We start from the raw sequence: 19,597 nt of genomic DNA on the forward strand, positions 1-19,597 counted from the left end.
TGAATATCACAGAGTATCACTCTGAGCAGGCGGAGCTGAACTCTGCACACTCTGCTTATAAACCTCTGGTTGCTCTTCCACTGATGTTTTCAAGCAAGAAGTCACTTTGGTCACTCTGCCTGGTAAGTTTGATGATGATCATTTGTGATGTTTTTTTTTTTATAACTTAATGCAGATAGAGGGGGATGTCAATTTTTGGGTTGTGAGTTTTATTTTATGATTTGCATGTTTACCAGATAAATACGAGCCACTTACACCGGTGAAGTTTTGCTAGCCTTCATACATCATTTGATGTCAAGACTCAATCGCAAACACCTTGTTCAGATTGGAACAGATGCTCTTAATAAATTACTACAACTTCTTATAGATTAATGTATCAAACTGTTTTCTCTCCGCTCCTCTTAAAAGGACTAGAGAGGGTGATGAAATGTCTCCTGTCTTTGTCGTAAATGAGGACACATCCTTAAGGGCTGACGTTCACTTCCAAAGAAACTGATTTTTATCTTGAAACAAAGTCAGAGCAGAACAGAAAACTGAACAATAATTTAGCCTTTTGACCTAAAATACAAATAGCCAAAAGGGACATTTGATAGTACAACACATTTTCTGTTTTACCAAAAGCATTGTATTCTTCATCAAATATGACTGAACTTGCAATAGACAGGTAATTTCAGTGAAAGGTCATCTACTGTAAATATCTCCATGCAAAATGATTTTGAAGGTTGAAAATATGAAATATTTTTCTACATTGGGATAGGAATCGAAAAACACAGCATCTCAAGTGATTGTGAAAGATTTGACAACATGTCTCATTCCCTTCTCCCCTGGTTCCCTTTCCTTGATACTAAAGCACTTGAATCTGCTCTGTTGCACTTAGTAAATGCCATAACTTTACATGCGTTTTTAAAACATTGAGCAGAAGTCTGGCAGTGGAAAAGTTGTTTGCCGTGTTTAACAACTCAGACTCCTATTCCTTAGATGGTATTGAAGATAAAGGCTACAACCACATGGGGTCGGAGTGTGTGTGTATGACACATCTCTCTCTGGAGTCTGGAAATGTGTTTGTGTGTTAAGAGACCATCCTCCCCTCTTACAGATTACTGAAATCAGGATTACTTTGTCACAAAGACTTAGACTAATATGTTCAACTGTGAAAAAAACTGTATTAAATTAGCCCAATCCAAAAACCACCATCAACAGAGAGACTGTGTAAAATAAAGTTGACCAAAAGAAGAGAGGACTTTTGAAGTATTCCAATAGTGACAGAGTCATTCATAGGTAATCAGTCCACCATCAAGTCTAATAAGATGTAAAGAGAAATCTTTTTTTAATGACCACCAGAATAATTTATGATCAGGATTTATTTGTTTAAACTTAAACTTATAAAAAAAAATCTCAGTATCAATGACAATCAGCCTTTCAGCTGCACTCTCTGCCTCCCAGCAGCATTATGTAAAGACCATAAATCACCATCACAGTGGAAATCGGTTATTCTTAGATTGTCACTTTGTACAGCAGCAGGTATTTCCTAGTGTAAACCATGCTAACTGACCATGGCCCTAAACTCTGCCAAGCAGGGACACTACAACTAACACTGCCTGTGTACTTCCTTAAAAGGAGGCCTAGTTCACCATCTCAGCTGAGGGGATGCAGAACAGGGAGTGTACGGAGCTGCATCTATTTCCTTTAAGTGGCCGGGCGAGGAGGAAACTAAAACTACACCTTAAGAGTCGGATTGAATTAGTCTCTTGTTATCTCTAGTTGCAGTCATTGGAAAAATAAAGCAAGTAGGCAGAAGTTTATACTTTTTTAGTTTACACCTGCCAGTAAATGATGGACTACTTCTGTCCTTTTGCTTCTCAAAACAAAGCTGAGCTGCAGAGCGGGGGAGCTGAAGAGCTTGCATGAGCTCCTACTGAGCATGCTGTTAAGTCTGCATAAAGAGGATATGATGCTTTCAAACCTACAGTTTACCAGAGGATGGTTACCATCCGTAAAATAAGAAACATCCTCTTTTAATTATACCGTACTTCAAGAGTTTATTAGAGCAGAAGAAAAGGTCATTACTACAGTATGTTGTGGTTTGTGCACCGTGTGGAATTTATTCCCTGGTCAGAGACTTTTTCATATGTGACCATTTTTGGTCATGTGGAGTAAGCAGCTGTTTCTTCTTGATTGATTGCAAACGCCTCTGAGGCAACAGTTTATTCTATCAGGGTGTGTAAGCACTTTCTTTACCTTTTAACAAGGACTGTGTCGGATTTTAGGATGTAGAATTATCTGAGAACTAAACACATATGGTTTGTATTTAGGATAATATGTATTTCAGGGCAAATGATGATGAGGATCTAAAGTGGTAGTAAAAAAACTGTCTTAGTTTGTTTCCTTCACTATTTGAGCACTTTAAGGCAAACACTTTTAGGTTGTCAGGCTTAGAAAATCTGATTTCCTTGCTGTCTCAGAGTATCTTCTGCCAGCATGTTTGGTATTTGGATTGGTATTCAGGTTTGATTTGCTCTACATCATGATTCTATGTGTAAATATTGGAGTGATAAAGATAGCAACATAGTCTGGAGAGACAGTGCTGTGACATAACAATTAACCATCTTAATGCCAGAAATTGGGCATGAATGATAATGTAAAGGTCTTTGGAAATTAGCTCACAGGCAAATACCTTCTAGCTCTAAGGCCTAGGAGTTGTTAGAATAGTGATTGACAGTGAGCATGTAGAGGTAGAGAGAGAGAGGTGCTGCACTAGCTTTTTAAACTGTGAGCAGGCCACAAGAGGGGAGAGCTTTGTGAAAAAAAAAATTGGCCCATATATAAACAAGGGAAATCCATTGTAATATCAAAGTTTGGAGCTTTCCTGGGCTGTTTCCATGTCAGTTACATTTGTATATACCTAAAATGTCAATTCCATCAGTTCTTTATCTGAATTGGACTAATGAAATTTGGATTATTTTAGTGTAAGATGAATAATTCAACACAAACAGCACACTTACTATCCATACAAATCACCAGTCAGGTGTAATGTCACTGACATGTCTGTGAGCTGTTAGACTGCAGGTCATTGGGTCTCTGTGTGCTGATCTACAGATTCCATAATGATCCAGCTCCTGTCTCAGAAAAATGGACTATGCTATGTTCAAGGGACATTCTGAAGCCTCCCATTTGGTCTTTTGGATGTCGCCATCTCTTTTTTTAAAGCCAGAATTGACCATGGTGAACAAGAAGTTGAACCTGAGACTAACTTTTAAAATGTATACAATTACCAGAGCTTAGCCATGCTAGGCATATAATCAGTTTGCTTGCATTGGCAATAAATTACAATTTTGGACACATTGTCATTTAAATGTCATGGCACTGGATAAAAAGGGATACTACATACTGAGAGGGTCAAGACTGAGGGTAAAAGATTTACATTAATCATGTTAAGAGACTTTAAATGTGTGCACATTTTCTGGGGGATTTCCACCATTATTTGAATTTATCCTCTTGGCCAGATGAATGTCTTTACCAAGGTACAAAAATTCTGGACCTAGGCAGTGGACTGACCAACTGGCCGAAATAGTGAGAGCAACCTCACTGGAGTAGCTCAACATGCCATATTTCTTTGATTTTTTAATATATTTTTCCGTGTTTTAAATAAGCAACAAAAAGTTCTCCAAACCTTTTGTCTATGTAACATCAATTGGGTTTTAAATACTCACTTACCTGTTTTCCAGGGAAGTACGTGTATAATAGTATTTTGCTTTTCCGGGAAAGCTCTCAACTGTCTCATTTCCCGTGTGAGTGTTTTGGAAACAAACCTTATTTGACCCATTCAGTTTGAATTCCTCAAGGACTGTATATGGCATTGGCCATATACAACTAACTGTTTTATCTCTGTGTCCCGCTTTGACTGGCCGTTCACTGTTGGTGGGCTCCTCTTAAGTTCTAAACTTGAGGATCTCTACATAGAGGTATGATAAAGCAGTCGCCCTTCTTTTGAACCTCAAAATGATCAAGACTGATACTGGCAGCTTCATGACTTTGGACGAAAATATGTTGCATGTAAGTCCTATTGAGGAGGCGTTACGCAGCATTTTTATGGGGTGCAATCAAATAAAGAAGGAAAAAAGTGTCTGTGTGCGCTCAGATCATCAAAACAAACCAAACACTTGTCACATTTTTTTGTAGAGGAAGATTTCTTCATGGTGTCAGGCCAGAAACGTTCCGCGTATCATTTTCTTTCATCATGTGCTCTAATGTCAAATGGTTGAAATTAAATGTGTGGAACAAAATTGTTGCACAAATGTTTGACATTTGACTTATACAGGTTGATTGGAGGCCTGTGTCCAGCTCCACTGAACTCATTTCATATTCATTAAATGTTTTAGGTGGGGGGAAAAAAAGCTTGGTTTGGAACATGGTCCAGATCAACCTTACTTGTCTTTCTCACAAAATAGATTTCACATGTGTTCATATCTCAACAGTGAGTTCTTGAGTTGTAAATGTTTCTGTAATAGTTAAAATATAACTGAAATATTTGTATTCACAACGATAATGGCTGTACAGTAATGTGTGTATCAAATGTTGTTTAGTTAATGATCTTTGGAAAGTTATCCAGTAGACATCCAGTTATTGAACAATACTAATCAATCATTGGTTTGTCACACACAGTTGTATCTAGGCAAGTTGTCTTACAGACTCCTTCTGTAGCGTATGTTTGATATATCCTCTCTTTTAATTGTGATCATTTAGAAAGATTGCACAGAAAATGATGAGGGTAAAAGAAGAAATGTTTGCACATCATCAGATTTACTGAACCATCTAGAAGTCTTTGTTAGTTTAATTCTTCCATCATCCTATGAGTGGGACAGACTTCCTAACTTTACTGCAGCTGCTTTTGGTGGCTGGAGTTACTGGCAGACTTTTTTTTTTATAAACAGGGTGGTTAAAAGATTTTAAGTGTTTTGAAAGTGTTTAAAAAAAGTATTATTTTATATTGGATTTTATCAGCAGTAGTTTGGAAATGGCAATCAAAGGTGTTGACAGTCCTATTGAAGTAGTTATATGGACTATTCAACTATTATTGGATGTCAGGCATGTTGTGGAGAATAAAACAAGACAAACCAAGGGAAACCGTTTGGGAGAGTCTGTAGTCATAGATCAGGGAGTAACAGTGAGACAGAGGGAGAGAGCAGGAGTAAGGTTGAGGAGGAGGAGGAGGAGGAGGAGGAGGAGGGAGGCTGAAGGAGAAACAGAGGAGAACACAGAGGCAGGCTTTGCCTTTTCTGGTAGTTAAAGTGGCTGAAAGAACAAGCAGGAATTCTTCATGTAGCAGAAGGGCTGAGATAAAAACCAGACTGTAGAAGTTGATGTATGCAGAGAGGGCGAGACGCTGCTTTTCATGGACTAAACTTCAGCTACTGTTAAGGTATTATAAACCAACAGATGTCATGTAGATCCTTATGTTACTATCTGTGTCATGATGCTGTGTTGGGGGGGTTTACCTTTAGTTTGATGGGGTTCTTTATAAGGACATCATTTATGGATTACAATTGACCTGAGCGTGTTTATTGTCTAAGTGATGCTTTGACTTTGTATTAAACCTGAGAAAGTAGTGAAATAAACATTATGATGAAATGAGATAAACTCCAGGATTGTAAGATACAACTGTATGAAAAAGTGCCACAGTAGAGCAGCAATCAGAACATGTTTTTTCTCCTGATGAAACGTTGCTGATCAAGTATAAACCAAATTCACGAGTGACTAATTGTAGCACAAAATGATGTGATATAAATATGTGTCTTGCAGTGAAAAATTTAGGAGAATCTTTTGGGCATCATGGAGGATGACTTCGACCGCCGCATGGAGCTGAGGAGGCAGAGGAGGGAGCAGATGCGCCTTGAGGAGAACAGGTGAGCAAAACCTCTGGGAATATATCAGAATTTGTCAATGTTAAAGTTTTAACACTCACTAAATTCAGTAAAATAAAATTGAATTCATGGTGTCAATTGTACAAATGGGTTGAAAGTATATCTACTCTATAACATAACAGCTTCATTACTTTAATTATTTGGTTCTTTAGCTCAAGACTCGTAAAAAAACACAAAACATTTTTAGCTTAAGTTTACCTTTTGGTCATAAGGAGCTCACATTCCCAGTCTTTAACTTTTCTAAACTTCATGTGAGGTTGTTTCCAAAGTTATTACCAACCAGTTGCTGACAGGGAAGTCCCTTTTAAGATGTGCATGGGTGATTTAATTCAAATGGATGCAGCACTAACTTTAACCAAGTGTATTTGTGAATGTGTCCGTCCTGTGGAGAGCAGACAGGACTTGGATGGTGTTCAGGCGTTGACGGTTTAATGATCTCTGCCGCCTTTTTTCACTCATCAGGGAGTCAGTCTGCTGTGCTGCTGTTTGGATTTGTCTCCTGCTCTCTGTTGCCTCCCTCCCTGTCTCTCTGTGCTTAGATAAACAGAAAAAAATACCAGTAAGAGTTATTGCTGACAGCTGCTTTAGAAGTTAAATGACTTGCTCATGATGGTAAACAAAAAGCTGTATTGACTCACTGTTAATGTTTGTGATCTAAAAGCTTCAGCAGCTATACAGTTAAATATCGTAAACTAAACAAATTGTTTCAAAACCTACATTTAACTCTGAAGTATAACCAATGAAAAACATTGATATTATTCAGATAAAAACAAATAAGAGAAATAAAAGACTTAGACATAAGAAAAAACACCTTTGTGAATACTATATGTGGGCCCAAATTCATGAAATCTTCTAAACTAAATGCTGGTTTTGGGGATTGGGAATTTGAGCAATAATTACTAATAGAACTGATTAATGTCTCCTTTTCACTCATTGAATAAAACTTAACCTAATAGGCTCTTATTGACAAAGAATAATGACCTGCTTTTGTACAAATAATGAACCTTATTAAATGGATGTAAATTCATTCTTTTTTTTACGAACACATTTGGATCAAATGGCCTTTGAGGCCAACACAGACAGGTTTGAGAGCTATTGACAGATGAAGGTGCATATTGTTTGTTTTTGTTCTTTCATTGGATACATTTTTTTTTCTTAACTGCAAAGAATTTATGGTGACTTAATAACAGAGATGTTAACAATAATTCAATCTCAACACTTTACTTTGTCCCAGTTCATAAGACATTGGCTGTCATATCCGATGTCTGATCAGTGTCCCAGTGGAAAAATAGGCGTTCCTGACTATTTTTCTCACAGTCCTTCTGGCAGCCCTGCCAGCAGTACCAACACAGCCTGCCTTGCCTTTTCCGCCCATCAGCACGCTGGAATGTTTTGCCTGCCATTTTTATTCTAGCTCAAGATAGCTTTCTCTGAAACACTTTGGATTCTGCTTGATTTATTTGGTCGTTTTATCCTTCATCTCCCTGATTTCTCCCACATCATGAGAGGTTCTCATCATAATCACTTAACGCTTCTTACGTTGGGGTCATTCTGATCTATTTCATTTCGTCAATGTAACATTTAGGTCTCAGACACATGCAGAATATTACGTTTTCCCTTTGTTGTAGTGTCTCCCATCAACCACCATGGCTTACAAAGTTAGCTTTAAATAGTGTCACTGACATCATTGTTTCATATCAATATAATGAGGGGTTATAAGGTACCACCATTACACAAAATAATGTTCATATTAGAGATCTTTACCTTTACCAAGGGTTGCATTTCGGTGCCGGCTGTTTCTTGGCGTAGTTCATTTCGTTCTGTATGTTTGTAGAGTTACTGAAAAAATTACAGGACCAGATTAGACTCAAATCAGTCAATCGTCTCAATCAGAAATAGTGGATCAAACACTTGAGAAAAGCAATTTATGGTTATCAGTGGTTACCAATTTGTACATCATAGAAGACTCAACTATTGGCTGGCTGAGGTCTTCCTCTTCAAATGCCCTTCTGGTTGTCTGAAAACTTTTAAACACTGAAAACTTAAAGCTCATGTTTGGAATAACATCCTTTAAATGATTTACTCATCAAGCCGGGTAGTTCAAGTTATTTACATCACCTCACGTAGGTTTTTTTATGTGCTCAAATACAGTTGAGGCAAGTTTGCTGGTAGAAAAAAAATGCAATCTTTTCACAATACATTTTAGAAAATGTATATACATTAGTGGATATATAGTACTATTATAAATATTAGTACGCCTTTTAAAACACAACTATAAGTCAGTGCCTGATGTTCTGTAAGTTACAGTGATAATACAGTAATAAGAAGCATGAAGGGTTTAATATTCTTACATAAACGTTATGTCACATTATTCATTCTTTCATGATTATATGAAAATGATTTCTTTATGTGTCATTTCTCAGTGTTGGTTTCACCAATGACGATGATGAGGAGGAAGCTCGAGAGCGACGGCGTCGTGCGAGGGAGGAGAGAAAGAAGATGAGGGACTCGGAGGAGTCTGGATCCACTGATGTGATTAACACTAGGTACAGTGAAAACAATCGTTCTGGGTAGAGACTAGAGAGTATAACACAGTGTAATGGGACAAACCAGGAAAACAAGAGGAGAAAGAGATTCAGAAATCGCGCCCTATGTACCGAAGCTGTAGTCCTCACCGCAGTGGACGTTCAAATCCGACCTCAGCCCTTTGTTGCATGTCATCCCTCACTCTCTCCTCTCAACATTTCCTTTCTCTCTTCAGATGTCCTACACATGAAGGCTAAATTGCCAAAAAAAAATAATGTAAATGTGTTTATCAATTTTGATTGGATAAAAAATTTGAGATCATTCTTTGATTCAGCATGGATTTCAGGCTTGGCTGTTCTCATGAACAAGTGAATTTAATTTTCTTACAGTGTGATGGAGACCGATTCCACCGCCGGAGGTACAGATGATGACCAGGCTCTGCTGGACCGGCTCGCTAAGAGGGAGGAGCGCAGGCAGAGGAGGATGAAGGAGGCCATGGAGAGACAGAAGGATCTTGACCCCACCATCAGCACCACCAATGGTACGGACAGCACACCGGAAGAGGAATCCTCAGTCAGCAGCAGCAGACGGGAACATACAGAGGAGGAGGAGGAGGAGGAGGAGGAAGAGGAGGAAGAGGAGGAGAAGAAGAAGGAGGAACCAGCCCAAGAGGAGGTGGCAGAAACGGATACAAACTCCTGGAAGAAGGAGGATGAGGACAAGAACGAGGATGAGAAGGTTATAATGGAAAATGTGTTCAGATTTGTGAGATTGTTTTAAGTGAATTTATTAGTTTTAGCTAATGTCTCTGTCTTTTTCTGACAGCAATCTGTTGAGGAATCAAGAACAACAAGCACAAGAGATGAGGTAAGGTCTCTAATTGTAGACTTTGCTTCATTTTGTGGCTATATCTGCATGAACATTGACACAAATCTCACTTATTTTATAGGAGGAGACTGAGGAGGTGGCTGCAGCAGCTGAAGAGGAGATGGATCCGAAAGATGCTGAAGAGAAATCTGTGGAAGAAGAGGAAGAGGAAAGAAATAGGAGAGCAGAAGAGGAGAGAAAAGAACAGGAAGAAAAGCTGAGGACAGAAGAAGAGGAAAGGCAAACAAGGGAAACTGAAGAAAAGATAAAGAAAGAGGAGGAGGAGAGACAGCTGAAGGAGGAGGAGGGAAGGCAGAGGAGGGAAGAGGAGGAAAGCCAACAGAAGGAGATGGAAGAGAGGCTAAGAAAAGAGGAAGAAGAAAAACAGAAACGGGAGACGGAGATGGAGGAAAAACTGAAGCGAGAAGAAGAGGAAAGACAGAAAAGGGAGATGGAAGAGAGACAAAAGAAAGAGGAGGATAAACAAAAAAAGGAGATGGAAGAAAAGAAGAAAAAAGAAGAGGACGATAAACGGAGAAAAGAAATGGAAGACAAGAAGAAGAAAGAGGAGGAAGAAAAGATGAAGAAGAAAGAGCTAGAGGAGAAGAAGAAGAAGAAAGAGGAGGAGGAGAGACGGAAAAAGGAGATGGAAGCAAAAAAGAACGAGGAGGAGGAAAAGCGGAAAAAGGAGGCTGAAATAAAGAAGAAAAAAGAGGAAGAGGAGAAGCGCATCAGGAGAGAGATGGAGGAGAAAAAGAAAGAGGTACTGACTTGGTTCACAAACTAACATCTTAGAAACCTGGAAGCCTCAAATGAATATGCTCTCATTAATCTGAAAAGTAACAGAATCCACTCTAATGTAACACAAGCCCTTAATCTATAAAATCAGATGACATATTTGAACTATCCAGGTTCTGTTTTAGCTCAGCAGATATTTATTTTATGATATGTTTTCTGTGGTGTGGTGGCAACTAACTTTTTAACCAATGTTTTGTTTGCCACATGGATAAAATATGTAGCGAGGTGTCAAATTGTAATTAGTCTTCAGTTTACATCGGTGTCTACTTCACTGCCCGGCCTCATATTGCATCCTTGTTTGGTGGTTGTATGTTTAACAAGTGTTTCCATTTGGCCTCTGTTTTCAGTAGTTTTAATAATATTATGTCTTGTTTTAAAAAGGAGGAGAAGCCAAAGAGATTTGGTTTTAAGGAAAAGGTAAACCAAAAACTATTTGTCATTCGGTTTACTAAATGCATGTTTCTGAGATAAGGAAGCTAAAGTGAAAGTAGTCAATTTGACCGATGTCTTGCTTGTCCCCTTGTTTTCTCCTCAAAAAGGAACCAGCCAAACTGAACGGATCTCTTTTTGAGAACAGACTTAAGAAAACAGAGAAGACATCAAGGTAAAGTTGGAAAGACAGAATATGACAGTATATGATAGAAGGCTTATAGTAATAGTTTGGTTTGTTTGAATTAGGATGTATAAGATACTTGTCGATTATAATATGTGATACATATAGTAGACGACAGTCAGCTCTGTCCCTGTTAGGAGAAGTAGGCATGAGTTTCTATATGGAAGCTAAGCTATGAACTGTTGTGGACGGGGTCATAAGAGACACATCAACTTAAAAAGGACATGAAGAAACGCATTTAGTTTAAGTGTACCCTACATGTTTTCATATTTTCCCCATCATATCAGGCATACTGTTCTTGAGCAGTATGTATAAAATGGCAGTGTAAAAAAAGCCTGAGTTTCTGAATGAGAGCATCATAAGCCCAACTTGGCTCCTAAATCAACATTCTGTTTGCTCTCATAAAGAAATTTGACTTAAATTTGAAAATGTAACTAATCGGTTGATTTTAGTGTCATTCAGTTAATTTCATATATTAAATGATCATTTAATAATCATGAGTGTTGTGTGACAGTGTTCCCTCCACCAAGGCCGATGACGCAGAGCGACAGGAGGCCGAACGTAAGCTGCAGGAGCTGAAGCGCCGACGAAACGATGCAGAAAGCGAGGAGATGGAAAAGATGAAGCAGAAGCAGCAGCACGCAGAGGCCGAGCTGGAAGGGCTGAAGAAGAAGAGAGAAGAGAGGAGGAAGATCATGGAGGAGGAGGAGAGGCAGAAGAAACAGGAGATGGAGGAGAAGAAAGCCAAAGAACAGGTGAGGGTGGTGCTTCACTTTCAGGAACTAAGTACACAAATGAAATATTGACAATTTGGAAATGTTAGCGTGACTTTGTTAAAAAGTACGATTTTGTTCAAGAGGCCATTTTTAAGCCCCTGAAGAGGAATTTGTTTGTTCCAATGAAAAAAGTGTGATTTTAATTGTTTTGTTCTTAACAGGAGGAGAGGAAAAGGATGAAGGAGGAGATTGAGAAAAGGAGGGCAGAGGCTGCAGAGAAGAAGAAAATCATGGAAGAGGTGGTGTCTACTAAACCCTCCTTTGCTATCAGTCCCAAAGGATCATCAAAGGTATTTTTTTTTTTAGAAAAAAAAGTTCCGATACAGAAAAATTATTTTCCAGCAAGAAAATAAAGTAATTTTCTTTAATTCTGTCTGCAAGATGATAGGTCAAATTTGTGTAAAGCAAATCAAGCAATATGTTTTTCCTCTAGATCCTAGAGTCTTTATCCAGCAAACTTGAGACTCATGGAAGTCAAATGTTCCAAGAAATAGTTCAGCATGTAATTTCCTGATAAGTCAGCTGTCAAGAATATGAAAAAAGATGTGAGCTGGCGCCTGTGCTGTAGTCAAATATGGTTGTAAAAAAAAAAAAAATGGACCCTGTCTGGGTCATTTTGTTGTTGGAGTATTTTTGGAGGAATGCTGAAAATTGTGTGAGTGGCCATGTTTTACTGATCTTGTGGGGACTTTAAAACAAAATCACATTATGGGGACCCGCCTTCCTATTGAGTATAACATGCAAATCAATACGTTTTAGTGTGGTGACAGGTTTAGGTTAAGGTATAGTTACATTTAAATATAACTTAGGGTTAAAGAGTGGGAAAGTTGTGGTAAGGTAAAGATTAGAGAAGTCTTCAGACAATAAACATACGTCAATGCAATGTCCTTTGAATTCATGCAAACAGGAATGTGTGAGTATGAGTATTTGCACTTTTGTGTGTGTGAGCAGTGTGTGTGTGTGTGTGTGTGTGTGTGTGTGTGTGTGTGTCTGCGTATGTATCCTTGCTGCCAGACAACCAAACTCTCCAGTTTGGTCCCTGGGGCACCAACCAAGTCAGTGTTCAGAGACCTTTTCAAGCATAGACTGTTCTGTCTTCCACTGAGGTTGTCTTGGAGACAAGCAGGGAGTCAGGGCAGTTTGACCATGTTAGAAAGCATTTGTGCATTACAATGAAAGACTGTTTTTATCATTTTAAACTCTGCTGGTTTGTACAGATTGGAGAAAAGGCAGAATTCTTGAACAAATCAGCCCAGAAGAGGTGAGCCACACAAGGTATTTTAGAGTAAAATAAAGACACTCCTATATTTGGTCACCATACTAATGTCCAATGTGTTGTTCATCCATACAGCAGCGCACCCAAAGTGTCTCACACTCCGATCATGTCCAAGATAGGAAACAGATTGGATCAGTACACTTCTGCCATCCAGGTGAGAGAACACTATTCAGTATAATAAGCCAGAAGCAGAGGAATCAGACACTTAAAGGAAAGTAGCAATACAACAATATAAAAAATTGTCCATAACGTGTCAAATTCCTATAAGTCCTTCTTAAGTCAAAGAACAGACGTTTCTTTTATATAGGGTAGTTTGAGGTATAAGCTCCTAAGATATAAATGTTAATTTTAAATCTGGGCGATAGATAGTTTATAAAGCTTTCTAATAAAGAAGTGCCTATGACATGCAGTCAAAAGTAACATCAAATTGAAGTAGAAATACTTAAAACTTGATTAAAATTACTTAGTTGCTTTCCGTTACTGATCCTAACTCGACACAGTGATGTTATATCCAATGCAAAAGTTAAATCCGTCAAATCTGTTAAATCTGTCGTTTCAACGACAGGGAAACAAAGAAGCAAAATCTCCAAAGTCGCCAATGGCAGATATTACTACAGGAGGCACACGGAGCATCAAGAGCATGTGGGAGAAGGGCAACGTCAGCAGCTCCTCTGAAAGTCCACCCCCTGCTAACAAGGTGAGAGAAGGAAGGAAAGCGGCACAAACAGAGATCCACTGACACATGCTTTAGTAACTGTGACGTCTCTTTTCCCAGGATGTGGCTGTTATCAAAGGAGGCGTGACAGGACGTGTCAACAGCTGGATGGCAAAGCCTGCAGACACGGAGAAGGTAGCAACACCTTCACCCGCACCTGCACCTGTAGCGGCACCGGCAGTGGCATCACCACCGGCAAAGCCTGCAGTAAGGCCTAATAAATCCCTCTCTTAACCACACACACTATAAATGAGACACCAGTGCTACATGAATAGAGTAATCCGTTGATATTCTGTACATGTTAACCTGATCATTTGCACATCAACGTCCCACTTTGTTGGCTGCAGCAATTCTCAGACCTCTTTGTGTTGGCCGAGTCGCTGCCTGGACTGCAGTGACACCACATGGACAGCTTACTCAACAACACTACTGCATACTAGTCTTTAGAAGATGTGAGAGATTTTATATACATGTATTTAAGCATACAAGTGGAAAATCATTGGCTGGACGAAGAATATTATTGCCCCTTGTTTAGTCCACTCCCAAAGCACAGAGCAGCAGTTATGTGTCAAGAGGCTGAATGCCAAAATGCTTCCCTGCACAGCCGTTTCTACACGCACTCTGCACACACATCAATCACTATGTTGGTATTTTAAGATTATATTACCGTACACCTCAAGAATGAAGTACTTTTAAAGATTGTTTGTTGTCTTTTTCTCACTTAATGCCAACAATGTTCATGTGTAATTTAGGTGTATTGGGGTGGCCATTTACTTGGGGACATTCATTATAGAAACACTTTTTCCTGTTATACACAGCTGACATTTAAAAAAAAAAAAAAAAGGTCACTGAATGATTAATTTGGATTTTTCTTAGTTCATATGAGTCAGACTAAGACAGGCTACTTGTAACTTGGTCGACATCGTGTCCTCTTCTCAAAGAAGGACACCAGCTGCTGTTCCCACCAGCTCTTCAAGTGGAGACATTGCACTCTCCAAGATGACGTGTGACATTGTTCTAGCTTGAAATTTATGAGTGAGATATCTTTGGGGTCAAACGTCTTGGCCAGAGGAACAGTTATAACCTTACCCTTACTTATACGGCAACACCTCCCCCTGATGGGATGAGGCTGCACAACAGTCTAATGTCACTATATTTCTGTCTCTCTTCTTTATTTTTACTGTAAGTTAAGTACTTACAACTTCAACTTTAGGGTACTTGTACTTAACAATAGATGTTTCTTTTTTCTATACCATCTTCATACTTTATAACTTTTAAGTGTGGAAGATTATTTCTACAATGATTTGTAGGTTTTTCATAAAAGATCAGAATATTATACTTCCTCCATTGTATGGTACTCATATGATTATGGCTGGTCTTACTCATCACAGGATGGGAAACCAGGTGACATCGGTAACAAGCGTGGCATGTGGGAAACCAAGAAGGGCTCTGCACCCGGCAAGGTAACGCACGCACGGACATGCACACACTTGGAACTTTCTTCTGCGATGGAGGGGAGATTTTCAAGCTTTAAAAGTAGTGACATGTTCCTGTTTTTTTTGTTTCATTCAGTTTACCAGATAAACGGGTGTCAGAGGTAATTTGTGGTCACAACACTTAATGCACGCCCACTGGCACAGAGTGACTGATATTTGTGGTGTCAACACTGTTTAATGCTGTTACAACACGTGTGTTTGGTGCTGCCAGATTGGCAAGTTTCCACTTATTTGGGACACATTTTCTTTTGATAAATTGAGATACTTTTGTACTGTTTGGGCTTGATTTATTTCAATTAATCAAATCAGAGTTAATTCAATTATTCATATTCAGAGTTATCGCTCTAAAGCATGTTTCATTTATCTTAAACAGTATTGATATTATTGAGATTAGGCTCTTTGACAATCCACTGACTGTTTGGTTGTTTGTTTTATTAGTTTGCTCATTTTAAAAGGTAAGCATGTAGTGAAATTATATTAAAATATGTATAAACAATTTTTCATCGATAGACTGTTTGAAAATATTTGGGGGAGTGTGTTACTATCTTTTTTTAAATAACAAGAGGCAGATGAGGAGAGTGTCTTTTACATTTGTTCTCATTCCCTGCAGTATAATAATTAACATCATAGTATTAATCATTTCTTATTTGTTGCTTTTCTCTCTATTTCCTTCATTCTATCTAAAATACAGTTGGCAGCTGGAGTCAAGAGCAAGTTTACCACAAATGGTAAGTAACTTCATTGACTGCAAATAATAGTTGAATGTACTCAAAATCTTGACTTTCCATTTTAGTCTACATTATACTTTCACTTCATTATTTATCAGCATAAATTGTTGCACTTTTCAATGCAAACATGAGCAAATAGTGATATATGATAAACTACAATGTGAACCTTGACGAGCTCGGCATTACAATGCTGCCTATGTTGCATCAGGAATAATTATCCATGATAAATGAAATCATGCTTCAACAACCTGCTGCATAAGTACATTTAAATAGACAGAAAAGTTTCAAATCCAGGAAATCTAAAAAGCAAGAAATGCTAAACAATAAGCAACCTCGAACAGTTAAGTAGCGTAGCTTTGACTATAGCCTGAAAACATCTAGCTGGGCTCTGTCTGTGATTTAATCTACTTCTAAAACACAGCTAATATTAAAAGAAAATCACATTCGCTCTTTAACTATTAGTGACCCGTTGCTAAATGCTTGGCAACCCACAGACATTAAGCTAGGCCAAATGGCTAAAGTGGCTCAAATTGACTAAATTGACTTTTACCCTGCAGGTAAACAATGTCAAATTGGTTTGCAGAGTGTGGCTAGCATTAGCATAGGGCTACCACCACCAGCCTCCCGCCCTCATTGCAGGTTAACATCCACTTGTCTGTTCAGAATGTGGTTGCATTGCTCTGGTTAACTTGCACTTCTTCCACAAGATGCCGTCCATCCACAGTTCTGATTAACATCTGAGCATCACAGTGGGGAAAGTATGCCCATTTACCTGGAGCTACAGCCCCATCTAGTTGCTGGTGGCTGCGTTATGCCTTAGACACAGCGTTTAACTGGCATTGTGGACCTACTATAATATAAATATTTATGATTAGTTTAATCATTTAGTGTGTAATCACATACATCCCTATAATCCTTATGACTACAAACTTTAAATGTAGGAGTTTTGCTGATAGTGAATTGTCTTTGGGTTATTTCTACATCTCACGTGATTTAAGTAGCTGAATACTTACTCTTAAATGTGCAAATACTATATGTTAAACCAGGATTTATCTTGATCAGTCCTGGGGTAAGCAGAGTTTAGATGAGGTGTGTTTGCCCTTCAAAACATTTTGTGGACAAGGGGAGAAGGCCATGACTGATTTATTGCCCCCTTTAGACTCATAACGACCGCAGCCTGCCAACCTGCCTTTGTGCCAGACTAGCTGCTCACAGTAAATCAACTCTGCTGCTGGAGATTTTTTGGCACGGCTCAGCTCTGAAGGCACTGTGGTCTATATTTAAAAAAAAAACCCTCACCCTGACCTTGTTTCCCAGTATAAAGAACCCTCCAGACTCATGGGATGGCTGTCGTGTCTTTGCAGTGCACTGTTCACCCACTGCCACCTTGGCTGTCCAATGCCATGCAGGGTGTCGGCTCGCTGTCAAGCATACCAGAGTGCAGCTGCTTGATTTTCACATTACAACCGACTGCTTGGGGGGATTACTAACAGTTTAGGAAGCAAATCTGTCCCGATCATACGGCTTATTCACTCAGTGCTGATGATAAAGAGTTCAAATCCATCCAGCAGGCCGTAGAGACAGTTTACATTTGTAATCATGAATAAAGACATTCACCCTTCACCCCTTCAGTGATCACGTTTCCTTTGACATGGAGAACCCTGAGCTTTGAGCAGAAGTGTGAACAATCGGAGTGGAAAAGTGTTTGTCGAGTGTCAGGTCTGAACCTAAATAGCAATCCTTGTTTGTAACCTCCCCACTTCTTCATCAGAAATAGACGGCTGAAGAATGAAGTACGGGCAAATGACAAAGTGAAAGCTTTCAATCACATAACAAGTGTCCTGGATTTGACTGTAGGGTATTAGCGATTAGAACTTGCCCCTGTGTTTAAACCACACAAACAGTAAATACATATGCCAAAGCTTTGATTAACAGCCCTGAGATGAATGTACTTTAACACCTAATAAACAACAAGATGAGTTATGATGTTTAAAGATGGATGCATTGACTTATAGATCTTTTATGTTTATCTCTTTTTTTTTTTTAGCAGGTGTGAGACCCTAGCTACTGACATCACCTTTAAAATAAAGCCTTACCCCCCCCCCCCCCCCCCCCAAACACAAGGCTCTGCTCTGTGTTTGAATCAATTTCCCCTCAACCTTAGTTCCTGTATTTTTGATGACGTTCAAACCAGACTGAGGACAAGACAAGACAAGGGACCAGCATCAACTACACTTCAGAACTCCAGCATCTATGTTGTTTCATTTCCCTAATATGCAATACCTAGTAAGGGTCTCCAGGACAAAGTACCACATGTTAAATGATAATAGATAATAGATAATGGATTGTGTATTTCATATCTGTTTAATCAAAGTTACTCTTTTCAAATGGCTGTCTGGATGCATCAATATTATATTGTTTTGAAGCCAAGCTGCTGGTTTTGCTCTTCTTGTTGTTATACAGCTTATGTGCAATCGAAAGAATTTAAGCTTTATTGTCCTTCACTGCCACTGTTTTATTTGAATGATAGTTACTATTTTGACTGCATGTAATAACCAAAATCTACTTGATGGACTCCCATGATCCTCAAAGCGCTTATGCCCTGCTTCCTTTGGTCATCATGCGGCTTTTCATCTGGTTTGAGTGAGACGTCTCATCAGTTATTGAGTTGATTGCTATGATATTTTTGACACACAATCATCAAGATTTTCCCTTATTATGTTTATCAAGTGTGCTGTCATGCCGTTTAGTGCCATCGTCAGGTCAAATCATAAGCTGATGACCAAATATTTACTAAAATTAACATTCCCATCTGCCTCTTCTATACGTTAGATTCATTGCTGGTTAATTATTAAATGTTTTTCTGACCATGGTCAGCAATACACCAGCTTATTATTTGTTATTTTAAACAACTTAGAAAGACGTTAGCATTAAGCTAAAGCCTCACAGAGTGACTGGCAGAGCTGTAGACTCACTGTTTGTTAGCTCTAACCTCCTAGGGAACTTTGTAGGACATCTGGACCTAATTTCACTTACCAGCAACTTATTTTAAGTGACAACTGAAAGCTGGGGTTGTTGTAGCTTCAACAACTCATTTAATTATCATTTATGTGAATTCATAACAGAAGACTTTATGTCTTATTAGAAAAAAGGTTTGTTAGTTAGCAATGTTTATGAAAACCACAGGGTGCCTTATCATAAAGAGGTACCGTTGACCTCACAGGAGCAGATAAAACCAGTCGTACATTTTAGCTCATAACTACAGGATAAGGGTTTGTTACCTTTTTCGCTTGCCTCAGATTAAAAATCACATTTTTCATTTTATACAGCACCAAAACAGTCTACATATATGTGTTAAAGTATCCACTGTGAAACTACTCAGTGACCAAATGCAACGCTATTCAACAGACAGTCTTAACAAACATCAGTTCACTCATTTTGCAGTTTAATTGCACTGCAGCAGGAATAAAGTTTAAGAAGACATGAGCAATATGCACTCTGTTTTAACAATGCCTGTAATCTACTTCAAGCTGTACCCTTGTGCTCCCGTCTGTCAGCAGCGCACATAAATTGAATCCTGCCAAAATGTATTTGTAGTCTTACTATATTGTTGTGGTGAATGGCTTAGTTTTAAACATTTGAAATTACTGTTTGTACTTGCTTGAGCAATAAAGAAATACAAAAAAGTGTTATTGTTCGGTTGTTGTGATTGTAGCTACCGGGAGGAAATGTCCTGATGTGTCCTTCCTAACTACTTGTGAAACATGAAGTGTTGAAACCTGAGTGTTTGGTGAAAGCTTGAGAAGATATATGGACATCTTGCCGTGGGCAGGAATACACCTGCTTATTAAAGTGTGTGAGCCTGTGTGGCAGAGCGCTAG

The 19,597-nt window shown here is 38.7% G+C and overlaps 1 protein-coding gene across 7 annotated transcripts; it reads left to right on the forward strand.

Moving 5' to 3' along the window:
- Positions 1-7: 7 nt before the first annotated feature.
- Positions 8-19,286, forward strand: cald1b (caldesmon 1b). Of its 7 annotated transcripts, none has more exons than XR_009672936.1 (18): positions 5,217-5,419; positions 5,800-5,903; positions 8,345-8,467; positions 8,837-9,185; positions 9,273-9,314; positions 9,397-10,077; positions 10,494-10,529; positions 10,652-10,716; positions 11,240-11,480; positions 11,663-11,791; positions 12,719-12,762; positions 12,853-12,931; positions 13,343-13,474; positions 13,553-13,699; positions 14,884-14,955; positions 15,065-15,089; positions 15,680-15,716; positions 17,764-19,286. XR_009672936.1 is itself a non-coding variant. In XM_061035773.1 (17 exons), exons 2-17 carry the CDS (start codon positions 5,830-5,832, stop codon positions 17,778-17,780), a joined length of 2,268 nt encoding a protein of 755 aa, XP_060891756.1. In that variant the 5' UTR covers positions 8-122; positions 5,800-5,829; the 3' UTR covers positions 17,781-19,286. The 7 variants fall into 7 exon arrangements, 5 of the variants coding, with proteins under 5 accessions (XP_060891756.1, XP_060891759.1, XP_060891757.1 ...); XR_009672937.1 differs by having other exon boundaries at positions 17,767-19,286; XM_061035773.1 differs by lacking the exons at positions 5,217-5,419; positions 15,065-15,089 and adding an exon at positions 8-122.
- Positions 19,287-19,597: the final 311 nt, after the last annotated feature.

The sequence above is a fragment of the Labrus mixtus genome, chromosome 4 (assembly GCF_963584025.1).
Source record: "Labrus mixtus chromosome 4, fLabMix1.1, whole genome shotgun sequence".
Taxonomy (NCBI): domain Eukaryota; kingdom Metazoa; phylum Chordata; class Actinopteri; order Labriformes; family Labridae; genus Labrus; species Labrus mixtus.